General features: G+C 41.1%; 2 protein-coding genes across 3 annotated transcripts in view; one reads left to right on the top strand and one right to left on the bottom strand.

Annotated features, from left to right (window-relative positions):
• The window catches only part of MGLL (monoglyceride lipase), a 102,035-nt gene that overhangs the window by 75,984 nt on the left and 10,322 nt on the right, over nucleotides 1-15,729 (bottom strand). The gene's annotated exons all lie outside the window — the stretch shown is intronic.
• KBTBD12 (kelch repeat and BTB domain containing 12) overlaps nucleotides 1,045-15,729 on the top strand; it is a 39,799-nt gene continuing 25,114 nt past the window's right edge. The window contains exons 1-4 of the mRNA XM_005522259.3: nucleotides 1,045-1,121; nucleotides 8,744-9,878; nucleotides 10,827-11,097; nucleotides 14,218-14,368. Of these exons, the coding sequence (XP_005522316.3) occupies nucleotides 8,755-9,878; nucleotides 10,827-11,097; nucleotides 14,218-14,368 (1,546 nt within the window). The 5' untranslated portion in view covers nucleotides 1,045-1,121; nucleotides 8,744-8,754. The remainder of the gene's footprint in view (nucleotides 1,122-8,743; nucleotides 9,879-10,826; nucleotides 11,098-14,217; nucleotides 14,369-15,729) is intronic.

The following is a 15,729-nucleotide window of genomic DNA, read 5'->3' as shown; positions in this document are numbered from 1 at the left end:
TTGTTCACAAATGCTATGAAATATGCTTTTAAAATAATGTACTTTAATTTTCCCTCTAAACCCAACAAACTGCTATTAGCAGTTGAACTTTTCTGCATGCTTCCTCTATGGCTTTTAGAAAAACTGAGTAATAAAATCATCAGACTAAAAATCTAGATAAGGAAATACATTTCATTTTCAATTTTCTCAGAAGCTATTACAATCAATCAACCAATTAGCATGGTGAATAAATAAATTAATGCCATTTAAAAAGGAACATTCTGAAAACCCCTTAATGTCTTTCTCAACTAAAAGTATTGGCTCAACATTAATCAATTTTATAACCCTAAATTCTGCTTAATCTTTTTTCCATCTTTGCTTAAACATATGGAAATAAAAATAGTGTATTACGGTCCTCCCTGTTCCTCTTTAATTTTCAGAGTACAAGATGTATATCAGAGGAGCCCCACTATTCTAGACCAATTTAGTGGATCTGTTTCTGATCTACACCAGCACAAACAAAATGGTAGCCATAAAATATACAGCTAACACTTCAATTTGGTCAGCAATCCTTCTTTTGTGTACAGCTCCCGCTCTTGGGGGTCTCAAAGAAGGGCAGGAGGATCAGTTTGGGAAAATTTCTATCAGCTATGGAGACAGTGGCCTTGGTTTTGGAACTTACTTGGATAGGGCCAGCAAGCAACAGCACCTGCTGTGGTTGGGTAGCCACAGCTCAGAGGTAGGTGAGTGTTCCTGGCCTGGAACTGCTCCAGCCACCCAGGAACAGCTTCCACACAGAGATATGCCTCGTTCTGTGCAAGTTCTGGGGGGGACATAACTCCTAAAAGTGCCCACCAACACCAACTGTGGCTGCACCAGCCCAAGGAGGAGCCTGGTGCTCCCTAGCACAGGCAGCACATGGACAGGGGCAAGGAGAACAGCTCCAGTGCCTGTTGGCTGTGTCCTAATGTGCCCCTGTGCCTGACATTAGAGCAGCTCCTCATCCCAGCTGGGAGCCCAGTGCAGGGCTATTTATATTCCTGGCACCTCACTGTCACCAGAGCTCTGTGCTGCTGTGTGGGAGCTCTGCTTCCCTCTCCCATGCCCTCTCCCAGGCCCTCGCCGCTCCCAGCGTCGGAAAGGTACATGCAAATCCCATCCCCACTTGGAACAGGAAAGGGAAGGGTGTTGGGTGTTGGGACAGATGAGCAATGTGGCATCACCAGGGCCAAGCTTGGTTTGGGTTGCTGGGTGCATGGGAAACCTGTGGGCAGGGATACCTGAATGTTTGTCTTGGGGAACCCTTAAAGGAGGAGCAGGAGCTCCTTACAGTGGAGCACAAGCACAGAGCCAGCAGCAACAGGGGGAGGAGGCTGTAGGGACCCACTGTTGGTGCCAAAACTGAGCCCTCTCAGTTCCTTACAGTGCCTGCTGTCCACTTAATAAAGGAATTGTAAGAGATTCATTACAAAGTTAGGACAGGAAGCACTGATCAACATCAAACTTGGGGTCTGTTTGCAGCTATATGTGGTTTGTCAGCAGTGTGGACACAGGATCAGAAAGTGGATACAGAAATTTCAATGCCTGAGGTCTGTGCACAGTGGGAAGATTTCAATACTCCATAAACCTGCAAACATCTGGACTTACTTCCAGATAGGAAGCTCAGAGAAGCTCTTGCCTCTTCCATCAGAGTATCCATACATGACTGGGACTGATCCCTGCCAAAGGGATGAACATTTTCAATATGAGGGTTCAGTAGGGGTTGCAGATTTAGGAGCTATTGAATGTGTGTATAAATGTAGGGGCCATTTTGGAGGTGGTGGTGTGTGCTGCTGCCATGGGTTGCTCTGAATTTTCCTTTCTGTGAATATGGACATACCCATATATTTGCTTGGTAGCAACTGAAATTGGAACTGGAGAAATTCAGTGGTAAGTTTGGATTTAAACAGTAACTAATGGAATCCTGACATCAAGTTGTAAGGGTTTACAATTTACACTTTATTCTAATCTCACTGCTGAATGACAGGATTAGTAAAGTTTTTACATACTAGCATTTGCTCACCAGAGGGATGCATGCTCCAGAGTGATGTAAATATTAGCAATTAGAGTTGGCAAGCTTTTGTAAAATTGCGAAGAGAGATTAGTTTGCACAGTTACCAAGATATGTTTCTTTTAATTGTGATACAGTCCTGTTTACATTATATGATATAGTTGCTCTGGAAAGTGAGCCTTTCCTATACTGGCCAGCATATTTGGAGAAATGCAAAAAGAGAAACCCCTAAGGCCTTTGTCAGACTGCTTAAAGAGCTACTGAAATGCATTTTAGAAATACATTTTCCTTCTGCTGGCATCTGTCATTGTAAAAAAACTTGTGCATCCTCCTTCTTTGAATGATCACGTTGCCATTTCTGTTAGTTTTTATATGCAAGAAAAGTGATCTGCATATGTGAATTGCAAAAGAAATGGGCTTGGTATGTATATCTTTAGTTTCTATTCTTCTCATACAATTAATGCACATAATTGGCTCAGACTGGGGTTTTTGTTCATAGGTGTTTGTTAACAGAGCCACATTTTTCTACCAAATTGTGGGATTCTTTCCACTGACTTCACTGAGCTTTGAACCGGATTAAGTCAGGTGAAGGCACATTCGAAAAGATGGTCCATATGGTCTTTCATTTCCAGCTACTTTGATTTTTTTTTCCATTTTTTCATGAATCTATAACAGTTTAAAGAAAAAAAAATATGCCTGTTATTTGTTGAGATAGGATCAATATTAATCCAATCCCACATCTAGGCCTCTGTCTTGGCAGTAAACGGAGCTCAAACTGTCAAATCTTCCCAGAATCATAAACTACCCAAAGGCTTTGAAAACTGATCAAAGCATCTGCAGGTCTCCAATGGTCAATCATGCTCCCAAACACAGTTTTTGAAGCTTTGCAGACTGCTTAAAAAATCTCCGTGGTAGGTACCAAGTTTCTCCTAGCTCAGAGAACCTTACGGAGTCCCATTTTATTTTTATTTTAAATGAAGAGCAATGCAATGAGAAGGAAAATGAAGCTTCTGCAGAAAGGCCAGGCTGTGTCTGTTGCAGTTTGAGTGGAGATGATTGCAGGCTGGGCTGGAGTGGGATGCTTGGAGCAGCAGGGATGCAGGGGTGCACACAGGGGAGCACAGTACAGCCACAGCTGCCGATATCTACAGAAGCAGCTTGTAGGTGAGCAGCCTGTCTCCCTGCACTGAGAGCCTCCTTTTGCACTACTTGCAGACTGTAACAAGCTAAGAAAGCTCCCACGAGCCTGCCTAGCAGCACATCCCAGCAAGAACTGGTCTCTGGATATAGTGAGAGCTCAGAGTGCCTTGACTCAGGCTTGTCAGTAACAGAAACAAGGAGCCACAGCTATGGAGGGAGAAAATTATTTAAAATCTCTCTCAGAAGGATTGTTAGACTTTATCTTCTATGGGCCAATGATGTCATCTGATTTGTAGTGTTAGTAGTTTCAAAACTTCAAAATTTCTCCTTCCCTGCCATAAATCAATTCAGATTAAATAAATAAATCAGTTCAGATCACCTGAGCTGTACCTGCCATGGGGCTGATCTTGGGAGAATGAGAGGGCTGAGCAAGGAGGGTTCTTTCTGTGAGTTTCATAGAAGGTGATCCCATCATCTCGCAAATCTTTCAGAATTCCCTACGCTATTTAAAGCTGAAGTTTTAGAAGCGATGCAGACATTTCAGTTCTTACATTGCACAGTGAGCTGAAGAAGGAGTTGGGCTTTTAACTTAATTAGATGCCTTTGAAAGCCTCAAAATCCTAATTTTCTAAGTAATTGGCAATGGACTGATATGGAAAACTTCCAGAAGGGTACCCTGGCTGCTGGTAGCTCCAGTGATACTCGAAACATATCCACCCATTGAATGTATAATTGTTACAGGGTACCATCTTTTAGTCACACTTAACTGTGTGCCCATATGAACATAAATTTCCTAAAAATAATTGGTTGTTCTCACACTTAATGTTCTGCCACAAGTCTGTATATTTTATCTGGACAGAATGGATGGAATTAATTCAAGAAATCAAATCTGAGTCAAAGAAAGTAAGGATTCCCTGAAACTGTGAGTGACCTTTTCAGCAGAGATCTCCAGTCACAGAGTAGAGATGCTTCCCAGTCTGACCATCAATAACTATAATTTGAATCTGCTTTTTCAACCAGTTGGGCACCTAACTGATGTTGGTTTAGTCTGTGGATTTCATCACAATTTGTCACATATGACCATATCAGTAGTCTTAAGACGAAGTATCTAATATATCCCCTATTACCCCTGAAAAAAATTAAGAAGATTAGATTGGATTGACACAACTTGTTCTTGATAAATAGGTGCCATAACTGCTTTTATCACCTTGTTACCCTCTAAATCCTTATAATTCAATCACATAATAATTTCTTCTGGTGCCTTTCCAGGTGTCAGAATTAAGAGAATTATTCCTATTATCCTATAGACATAGGAATATCTATAATTCATTAGAAGCTTCCTTTATATGTCTTATTTTACCTTTTCCTTGTATTAAGATTAGCATTATTATTTTCACTTTTTGAGCACTGTGAGATCTTTTGCACAGTTTAAAATCTTGATCTTAAATGCCAGCACAGCCTTCATAATTGAACTCTGAGATTATAGCGTGATTATCATCTGGGCGCTGATTTCTGCCTCACTGTGGCTGTCAGCCAAATGTCATAATGCATACAATTAACAGATTTCCTTCTCAGCTTACTGATAACAAAGGAAGCACAAATAATTTATAGGCAGAGGCACTGGTTCTTTGATGTGATTGAACTCTGATCCTTTCAGCACCTGAAGGGAGGCCGCCTGAAGGTAGGGCAGCCTCATTAAGGCAAAGAAAAAGAGAAAGAAAAGCAGGGGGGGAAGAGGAGGATGCAGGAGGTGCCCCCCACGCTGGGTGCTGTGACCTCTGCTGAGCCAGGTCCTGCAGCTCCCACCCTCCCACCACGACATGGAAACAGGAGATTCCTCGGGAAAAGACGAAAAAAAATCTATGTCCCAGACAAAAAATACAGACAAAATAATGTCTCTAATTACAGGGTAGCTTTTTTATTCACCCCAGAGGTTGGGGGAAATTCCTGATGAGCTACTTCCATCTGGTTTACAGTCCCTTTGCACTGGGGCAGTTCAAAGAGCCTACAGTGTAACTGAGAATTGAGGACAGCATTTATTTATAGTTTGATAGCCTCATAAAAGCTGGAGATCTGAGCTCACAGCAGTATGCTTATTTATGTTTTAAACTGCTCATGCAGCATGCTACTGCTTCACAAAGTGTATGCTGGAGCTCCTGCATACCATTATATATGGCTCTTCATAAGGTTCATGGCACAAAGGCAAAAAAAAAAAAAGGTGAAATTAGACTAACTAAATGGTTGATATAATAATTAAAGTAGCAGAGAGTACTGGAGAAAAATTAATAGCCCAGCTCTCAAATAAAGTAACATCCAATGGAGATTTGCACCTGAATCCATTTACAGTAGAAGAAAAAATTATTCCAAAATTCTGAGTAAGGCATAAACTTTCAGCTCCTGGTGACATTATAAAGGATTTGAACCTTGCGCTGGAAGTTTTATAATGAGAACCCAGCCTCTGACACTATCTGAGAGCAGTGTCTCGCTGCAAATTATATTTGTATCACACTTATCCTCTCTTTTACCATCAATGTACCATCTTTTTCCCTCTGTAACCCAGAGGGAAGGCAAAGAAGTACTGTTTCATTATTACCCTTTAATAGTCTTTCCAGTGATATAAAGGAGAATATTAATATCCTTCCAATGACCTCACCTAAACACTGCTAAAAGCCAGGAGCGAAGTGACAAGTTTGCAGCTAAAGCACAGAGATGAATTTCTGAAGCTAATGAAAGGATTTCACCCCTGGGTTTTAATCCTGTTTCTCTTTTAACCTTTTAGCTTCAGTTTCCTCAGCTGTAGCATGGAGCAAGTAGACTCACATGCAAGTCAGCAGCACGATTTTGTTTTTTGATACAGTTCAGTCAGGAGCTGGCTGTGCTGTCAAAGCACAGAGGTAAAGAAGGTGTGTTCTGACAAGGAAAAGTGAATATTGTCTTCTTGCAGGTGTGAGGTAACCACTCCCTTCCTACAGCTCTGCCTGGGGAAGCAGCATTGCTCTGCAGAACTTACTGAGGTGGGTGAAGGCAGGTTGGAGGGTTGCAGTGATCCTGCCTGGGTGGTGCAGACTCTGCACAGGATGAGAGGATGGCTGGGTATGGACCAGGGCCAGGAGAAGGGGGCCACCCATTTGCTCCCAGGCTGCTGCTGCTGCTGGGGAGGGCACCCAGAGCAGACACAGCAGCTTTGAGCTGGCAGAGGAGACCACCTGCCCTGGGCACAGACGGGCACTGCCCCTCCTTGCCTGGCAGTGGGCTTGGGCCTCGTCCATCAGATTATTAATACCTCAAATAGCACATAAACAGCTGCTGCTCTTAAGAAAGCTAAATTAACAGCAAAAGAAAACTTAAAAATGGCCAGCAAAGGAAATGAAACCATAACTCAGTTCTACACACGGCTTCTTCTCGATCTGTACAAAAGTCAGGGGGAAACGGTGGTGATTAATTATCTCACTTGTTCTTTACATTAAAAATACACATTTTAACCATTATAGAAAAGCTGGGGGATGCATGAAGTTCTGACATCATAAAAGGGAAAGGAGGGAAGTTGATAATTTTGAAGGAAAAGTCATGATTAGTCAGATTGTGAAACAGGATTGGCTCTTGTTGGTGCTTACTAATACTTTCATACAGCTGGAGATGAGCAACCTGGTTCAAGACACTACAGCTCATCTTCTTTAAGATGTCTGTGCTTGTGGTCTTTGAGATGGTAACCACAATTTCTGAGGTATAGGGAGGCTCCTTTATCAAAATGCAGAGAAGATCAAATATTAAAAAGTGATAAAATAACACTGGGAGAAACAATAAATGTCTAATTGCCATGTAGGATAAAAAAAAGAACATCTCCTACCTCATGAAAGGCTTCTACTGACTGTAAAGGCTGCTCCACAGGCTGTCGATGCAGGATTAAGACTCACATTTTCTCAAATGCAGTATTTAATTTCAAAAGAGACAGAAAAAAAAAAATCTAGATTTTTAAATACCATCTCTGTATTTTTTGTACTAAACTTACTGTTTTGATTGAATTTTAGAAGTATCATAAGAAGAGCTCAGAGCTTGGCCCACATCCAAATGTTAATGTTTAATCTTCCAAATCCCTTTTTAAAATCTGGTAATAACCCAGTTTCATTTCTTATATTTGTTGCTTCTGGTTCCATATTACGAATATGGAAAGAATTGATCAAATCAAGGAAATGCCAATCTTCAAACATGCTTGGCTTTTAAATTAGCACTCAAAGTGAGGAATCTACCTGACTTGTAGGATGATGAATAGTTCCAAGAACAACTGAACAGCTAGAAGAGTAGGTTTGAGTTTGGTGATAAAGCTGTAGATTTCCTTTTCACCTGGGAAATAACTGTAATATTTTTAAAGATCTATCTATCTAAATCTGTGGAAAAATCTGGACTGCTTGCAAAAAATACCTTTAGAGGAATTTCAAAGAATTTCATATACTCATCTTTTATGTTGATACATGTTTCTTTAATGAAACTAAGAGTTTGTGCTGCCAGGATTTGAGAAAACCAATTCAATCTGTGATACAAGCCCTTGATCCTGCAAATATTTAAGCTGCTGAGGAATGTTACTAATTTCAACAGTCTCATTAAGCACTATGTAGCATGTTTACAATGTGTTTCAAACATGGTTATACCACAGCTTTAGGACTTGCTCGTGTACTGGTGATTCATGACACAAGTCCTTAATGCATTTCTAGAACAGAACTCTCTCATTACCATATTACAGCCAAAAACTGTGATAAGGACTGGTATCACTCAAGTGGTGGTAAATGTCATTCTCCCACTGAAATTCTACACCTGTACCTCACATCCTGCAGAAAAAGATTCACAAAAGGACCTGTCTTCAAAAAAAATCCAACAAAAACCAAACAGAAATGAGACTACAAATTTCCTTTAATTCCCCCCTCATAAATAGAACTGGAGGGAGTATGTTAATAATTACAATTTAATTTAAAATGTCCCTTGAGCTTACAGTGAGTGGAACCAAAACTGTGACTCTGCAGCACATAAACATCCTGCTGAGGAGGACAGCTTGAAGGCTGGCCTCTGTTTACAGATCCTTTATCTATTCCAAAAGAAACCAGTAGCAACTCTGTAGAAACCAGTGACCTTTGCTTTGGTATGAGAGAGAAAAGAATCTGGCCAGTTGGATCAAGTGGCTTCCTGTCACTTCACCACCAGTCTTTGGGGGTAAAAGCTGCCTCTACCCATAACACTGTGTTGACCTCTCAGCTCAATATTTATAGGCTCTCTATCATGATCAGGGAAAAGAGGGAGGAGGCAGTTGAAAAAGGCTACTTTGAAGGGAAGTCTGTAATTGTCTTTAAATAATCACTGAACTTGGGGGTAGGTACTCAGTACTGAAGGTCACTTGAAATGTTCATTTTTCTTATATTTTGTCTTGGAGGTCTTGAACCTGAGATCTCACCATAATTTTGCACAAGTTTTATACATTACTGGTTCATATCACACCATATAGATGATGAACTTTAGATAATTACAGAAATATTAATTTGCTCAATAGTTTGTTCTCATTGGACAATATTATGCTTCTATCTCTAGAAACATTCCCAATGAAGACCTTGAGTTCTGAGGATATTTACAGAGAGGAAGTTTGGAGACCAACCATGAATCCCAAGGCAGAGGAGAAGAGGAAGCAGCGCCATAGCTTGACTTTATTGGAGCAAGTAAAGCGAATGAAGGAATCAACACAGATAATCGATGTGGTGCTGGTTGCAGAAGGTGAGAAATTCCCCTGCCATAAGGTGGTGCTGGCTGCCTTCAGTGCCTATTTCAAAGCCATGTTCACGTGTGGCTTGGCAGAGTGCGTGCAGAGGGAAGTGGTGCTGCACGACGTCTCCGCCGAGAGCGTGTCGGTGATCCTGCACTACATGTACAGCGCGGAGCTGCGCCTCACCAACCACAACGTGCAGACTGTCGCCCTCGCTGCCTACTTCATGCAGATGGAAGAGGTTTGCAATGCATGTCAGAAGTACATGATGGACCATATGGATGCTTCCAACTGCTTGGGCATCTACTATTTCGCAAACCACATTGGGGCAGAAGATTTATGTGACCAAGCGAGGAAATACGTGTATCAGCATTTTGCTGAAGTGAGCTTGCAGGAAGAAATACTAGAGATCGAATTCCAACAGCTGATGAATCTGATCAAATCAGATGATCTGAATATTTCCAGGGAGGAGAGCATTCTGGACCTCGTCATTAGATGGGTCAAGCACAGCAGAGCGTCACGTTTAGAACATCTTGTGGAGCTCCTCAAGCAAGTGCGACTGGTACTTGTCAGCCCCTCTTTTCTTGTGGAAGCCCGGAAAAGGAACACAATTATTCTGTGCAATTCAGAATGCAATGATATGTTTGAGGAAGCACTGAAAACCATCCAGCTCTCCAGCCACCCTTCCTTCAGCCTGCGATACGGCATGGAGACTACGGACCTCCTGCTCTGCATCGGCAACAACTCCCAAGGCATCAGGTCCAGGCATGGCAGCTATGCCGATGCCAGCTTTTGTTACGCTCCTGCCACACGAAAGACTTACTTCATTTCCTCCCCAAAGTATGGAGAGGGCTTAGGATGTGTTTGCACTGGTGTTGTCACTGAGAAAAATGATATCATTGTGGCAGGCGAGGCAAGCGCCGTCAAAATGTCTAGACAAAGGACCAGGAACATTGAAATTTATAGGTGTGTACCCTCTGTCAGAAATCCCCTAATTATTTAAAAATTTTAAATCTAAATAATGTCCCTGGGGACAAAAAAGAAAAAAGACCATTATACAAAGTATTTTTTACATGATTTTTTTTTTCTTAGAGATTTTGAATATTTTAGTCAATTTGTCATGACTTATTTTCTTAGCTCTGAGTTATATACATAGAACCAAACCTTGATGCCTCTTCTCCTGAAAGAATGAGGAGTTACTCTTGTGGTATCTCTGAGCAAATGAGCTCAATTAGATTAATACATGTAGATTTTATATTCTCCTTACCTAAATCGTAGTATTTTCCTTGGATAGCTCCTTTCTAGGTCATTAGCAGGGGGAAATGAGCCAAGTGAACGATTCAATGAGCCCAGTAACACAGAGAAAACACGCTTCTCTGTTGATGCTGATGAGAGTTGCTTCATAGATTAAAGATAATGATTGATAGCTCAAAAACCTCATTCTGTTTTTAGTCATATCTTTTTCAGATGCACACATTTTAAAGAAAACCAGACATTTCCTGGATGAAAGATAAAATTTTTAAATGGTGACAGCATTTTCAAATGCAAGTGCCTAAATCTGAGGAAATAAATTCATAGTGAGGCAGGTGAAGTGGCTTTCTTTTCAGCAGTATGGAGTTCTCACCGCTCCTGCTAATTTCAGCAGAAACTGTGATTGAGCAGCACATGCAGAAATAAGTGACTTCTTACCTTAATTAGGGTCAAATATCTTTGAAAGGACACCTAGGATTCCTCATACTAAAAATGTATGATTTTGCAAGCATTGGGCTTGATTTTATAACTTCTCTGTGAAGGAGAGAGCTCCTCTAGTCACTGTACTGAGTAAACACTGACAATTAAAGGGGGTAACATCTCCAAACAGGCTGATGGGACCTGGGTGAACCAGGGCATTGACAACTCTGGATTTTCCTACAGGTACCACCAGCGAGGAAACCACTTTTGGCACAGTCTGTGCACCACTAAGCTCCGTGAGCTCTACGCACTGGGCACTGCCCACAACGACCTCTATGTAATAGGAGGGCAAATGAAAGTGAAAAACCAGTATCTGGTCACAAACTGTGTGGAGAAGTATTCCATGGAGCAAGGCACCTGGAGAAGCACGGCCCCTCTGCCAGTTCCATTGGCCTGCCACATGGTGGTGACAGTGAAGGACAAGCTGTACGTGCTAGGAGGATGGACACCACAGGTTGAGAACTGTACCCCTGTACTCGGCTTGTTTTGTGCACTAACAAGAGCTGTTGTGTCATTCTACAGTGCTTCTTGCATGGGAAGATACATCAGTGATTGCAGGAGAATGAGTTGCTCACATTCCTATGATTAAACATGGTCTGTAGGAAAACCTAACAGGGTGAAGAAGAATAATATCCATCTATGCCATCCTCACTGTGAATACCAGCTTCAGGAAGGGCAGTTTTTATTCACAGAGATATGGACAGGCAAGAGTTTAAAATACATTTCCTTTGTTATAGGTTCCATCCTTCCTAGTCCTTATTTACCATCCTCTTAATTTTTCTAGATATAATAAAAAATGGCATTTAATCATACAGGGACCCTTAACCGTGCCCTGTTTTTAAAAAGCATGTACACAGGTACACTTCAGGGACAGATTTATTTATGACATTTAAAGTTCACCTCAATTTCTCAGGAAGGTTTCTTGGTTAACTAAAGTTAATTTATTTTATTTTCATTGCATTGCATTTTAAATGAAAAGTCAAAGCATTCTCTGGGAAACAGAGTCCTTTAACCAATCTATTTATTTATTTCTGTTGCATTGCTTGGCTATGTAAAGTTTTTACAGGGATTTTCAGCAGGACCACGGATACATGTTCAGTAGTAGAGAGATTAGACAGGGCTATGTTACAAGGAAGATGGATGTCAAGGGCTGTGCTCATTCTCTCCAGTTGCTCCCAGTGCAAAATATCTTTTTTTAAGAGTCTAGCCCACTTTTATTTATTGCTTTGTGAATTTTAAATCTGAGTGCTCAGGGAAAAGCCCCACATTCACTTGACAATGAAGTGGAGCATCTGTAACCCTCGTTGCAACATGTTCAGACTGTCATCACAACTCAATGGTTTCTGTCCTCTTGAAATAAATTATTGTTTAAAGTGTTTAAAAGTGAGATGCATTCAGCTAACAAGACCTCCACCTCTCTGAATATTTTGAGTGCAGGAGTCCCCAGGGAGGCAACAGAAAGATCAGAGAGTATTTCTGATACAGAAACAACTGTGCAAGGGCATGTCTTATGCAAAGAACTAAAATATGAAAACAACGTAGAAACAATCTGTCTGTAAAAAAAAACTTGAACTGAAAGATATGTCATATAACAAAGATAGATGTTGAAGGCAGACAACCAGCTTTGTTAAGCTATTTTCCAGAACAGATTGTGAGAGGGAAAAGTGGCTTAGAAGCACAAGTCAGGAATGTTGAGCCAAGAATAATTTTTTAAAACCCACCTAAAGTGGGTACCTGCCTACCAGTACTATCAGTAACAGTGCATGGGTGTCTGAGTTTATATAGAAATAGGTTTGAGATGAGCAGATTAACAGCAATTGATCAAAACCCACAGCTTTGTAAGTTTATGGCATACCTGCACAGACCAGAATAAATTAGCTAAAGCTCTCAAAAAAGTGCTTTAAGACCAGCACTAGAGAGTGCTGAATTCTTCTGGTACCTTCTATCCTCTCCCTGACAGATGCAGTGATTGCATATGTGGGGTTACCACAGCTGCACTGGGAAAGCAAAAGAGCTGGCCAAGCCAGGGGCTGTCCCTGTGCTGGAGCAGCACTGAATGTTCTGTCAATCCTGAACAAACACAAACAACAGCATTAACAGAGTGCCCTAAATGCATGTGTCCATTACAGGACAGAGATAAATACATGTTCCCTTCCCATTCAGGCTTTGTAATTGAAATAAGACAAGACAAAGTCAAGCCAGGACATAAAATGACAGCTTAGGAGGGCAAGGACTCGCTCACAACAGCGCTGCTCTACTCAGTATTGGTCTGGCCCCTGATGCCAGTTCAGTTAAAAGCCAAAGTGACTCCAGCCTTGGTAACTGGGGACTGTTAAAATGGAAGAAAGTGTTTGGTGAGGCTGAGAGGAAGATTTCAGATCTTCAGAGAAGATCTTCAGAGAAGGGTTGCTGGAAGTTATGTTTTCTGTACACAAACAGAACAGGGTGCACTCCAAAAAATGAGGTTGCATGTGAATTTGCAGCATGTCAAGTGGTGTCTTCTCCTAAGTACATGTTTAGTCTGTGCTGAAAATACACAGCTTCCAAATTCCCCTCTTTCAGTGAATAAATTAGTGTTTCACACTTACCACGGAGAAAGAACATGCCCCGGGCACTTACAAGGAATAACCAAGGGGCTTTATATTTACTCTCTAGTTTGCCTCCTATCTTGTCCATGACATTAGTGTTGGAAAGGTCTTTTGGAAAAAAAAATAACAAGAAAACAAGGACACATGTAACACCATCACAAGCAAGCAAAGCATTTCTCTCCTTCTCACTCTCTCTATGTGAAAACTTTCATCCCAAAATATTTCAGAATCCTCCCTCCACATCCTACTGCTAACATTCAAGGGTGTTGTACCCAGAAAACAGGATCTGAATTCCCTGCATTGTATAAGACAGGCAGAGAAGGGGGAAGAAGATTAGAGAGAACAAGAGGAGTAGGAGTGAGTATAAAAAGTGTTATGGCAGCAAAGATATAGCAAGGGGGTTAGGAGCTTATAATGAAAACTATTGAAGCTACAGCTGTTGAACAACATCACTGCGGATGGGCTGACTAAATAAACATGCACATGTTTATTAGGATAAGATAGATAAATAAATACATATATATACGACTGAGAAAGGCTGGCAAAGTACCTGACTGAGATGGTATAGTCTGAGTAATAGTGGAAAGAGATTTCAACATTTAGCAGGAATAAAACAACAGACTGGTTTTCCCTCATTTTTATTAGGACTGTAGAGCAGCCTAACAATAATATAATAACCTGTACAGTGGAAGGGGGTATGTTCTTCCAGAGCTGGGAACCTTAACCCTGAATGTACTGTTAGTACCAAATCCTTGGCTTTATTCCTGCAGGATATAGATAGCCTCTTATTCCTTTGCCTTCTACAGCAGGCTCCCAGCCACCAACCATGGGTGCTGCTAAACCCTGGGGAGTACAATCCCCTGCAGCTGTAATCAATGTGTTTATGCTATTTATCTGCCGAGCTGTCTGCTGTGATTAATTGCCTGCAGGCATGTGTGGAGGGCTCCAAATGTTGTATTATTATATGGCTGTCATATTTCATACAGATGGATCTGCCTGACGAGGAGCCGGATCGATTAAGTAACAGAACGTTTCAGTACGACCCGGGCCAAGACAAATGGGTGGAAAAAGCTCCAATGAAGTTCTCCAAGTACCGCTTCAGCACAGCCGTAGTCAACGGGGAGATTTATGTCTTGGGTAAGAGGAAACAGATTTTTAACAGATAGCACCATGACTTTTTCTTCTTCCTAGCAATTTGCCTTTGTGAAGTGAAATATCTCACCCTTTGTTACGTACCGTAGGACAAAGTACCTCATACTAAATGGAGAGTATTTTTCTAAAGTTAGTTGTTCCCCACATGATTTCTTCCTTCTGTAATTTATGTAGATTAAATTATGTGAATGTGCAGTGTTCTGGATTCGAGAAACAAAGATACTTCACTTTTTCAGACATTTTCCTTTGGGGTATCAGTGTGTGCCATGAATAACAATGAATTTTAAAAAGTGAGTAGACAAGTCTTGAAGCACCACTTCACAGGTGAGAAATGAAATGCTAAAGATTATATGCAGCATCATGAAGGAAAGGCATAAGGTCAAAGAAAATTTTGATTTCCCAAAACCAACATCATGAGTGTCTCCTGATAAAACTCAGTGAATTCTTCTCTTTACCTACCTCAACACAGCATGCTTTATAAAAAAAAAAAATCTAAATATTTCCTTTTTTCTAATTTTGATTGAATCCTTTCTGGTTTTGCGAAACAGTACTTTGACCAAATCAGTTCATTAATCTCCTACCTACCCCAAAATCTTTTGTCCCTTAGTGTGGACAAATGTATGGCTGGAAAATTCTTGGAGAAGCAGGGAAAAAAGTTCATCCAGTCAATCTACAGGTGGGCTGTGAGTGATTCATGCCCTTCCATGCTCCCATGGTCTCATGGGCAGCTTTAGGCATGAAGAAAGCAGAAACTCTATCAGGACCACAGGACATTTCAATCCCTTCTGCTTCAAACTGTCCCTGCTCACAAGCTTATCAAAGTGAACACAAAAATACAGTGTTGTCAGCTTAATACACCTCCTGTATCAGGGTGCTCTGGCTTTGTCTGGGTTGTTACATAGCAGGGATAAAGCAGAGTTTGTTCCTGGCTCATAAAACAGAAGGTGCTTTGCAGGGGGGATATGCAGGGAAGGTGTCTTTGAAACAGAAAAGTCAAGTGTCTTTAATGCTGCATTTGTCTTCTTTTAGAGAAACTTCTTTCTCTTAAGTGGTTTGAGAGAGGCCCATAGGTACAACCAGGAGGAAGGGTGAAAGAAGCCCATATGGAAAAGTGAGTTTTGCAAACAGAAAGTCATATCGTTCTTGTCAAAGGTTAGTGACAGAGAATGCTGTTAAATAATGAGAGTGTTGGCTGCCCAGGTTCAAAGGTGCTTTGAAAATGTGGAGAGTTTGTGCTCTGTAAAAGGTTAAATACATATAATTATTTATACTGGCACTGATGCTCTAATGGGGCAGCAGAAGCAGCTGGAATAGCTGGGAAGAGAAGAGCAGCATTCATGCGTTTC

This window comes from Pseudopodoces humilis, chromosome 13 (assembly GCF_049639895.1).
Source record: "Pseudopodoces humilis isolate 2021_Gansu_Grassland_sample_001 chromosome 13, ASM4963989v1, whole genome shotgun sequence".
In the NCBI taxonomy this organism is placed as follows: domain Eukaryota; kingdom Metazoa; phylum Chordata; class Aves; order Passeriformes; family Paridae; genus Pseudopodoces; species Pseudopodoces humilis.
The sequence above is the reverse complement of the archived record's forward strand: the minus strand, read 5'-3'. Positions and strand labels throughout refer to the sequence as shown.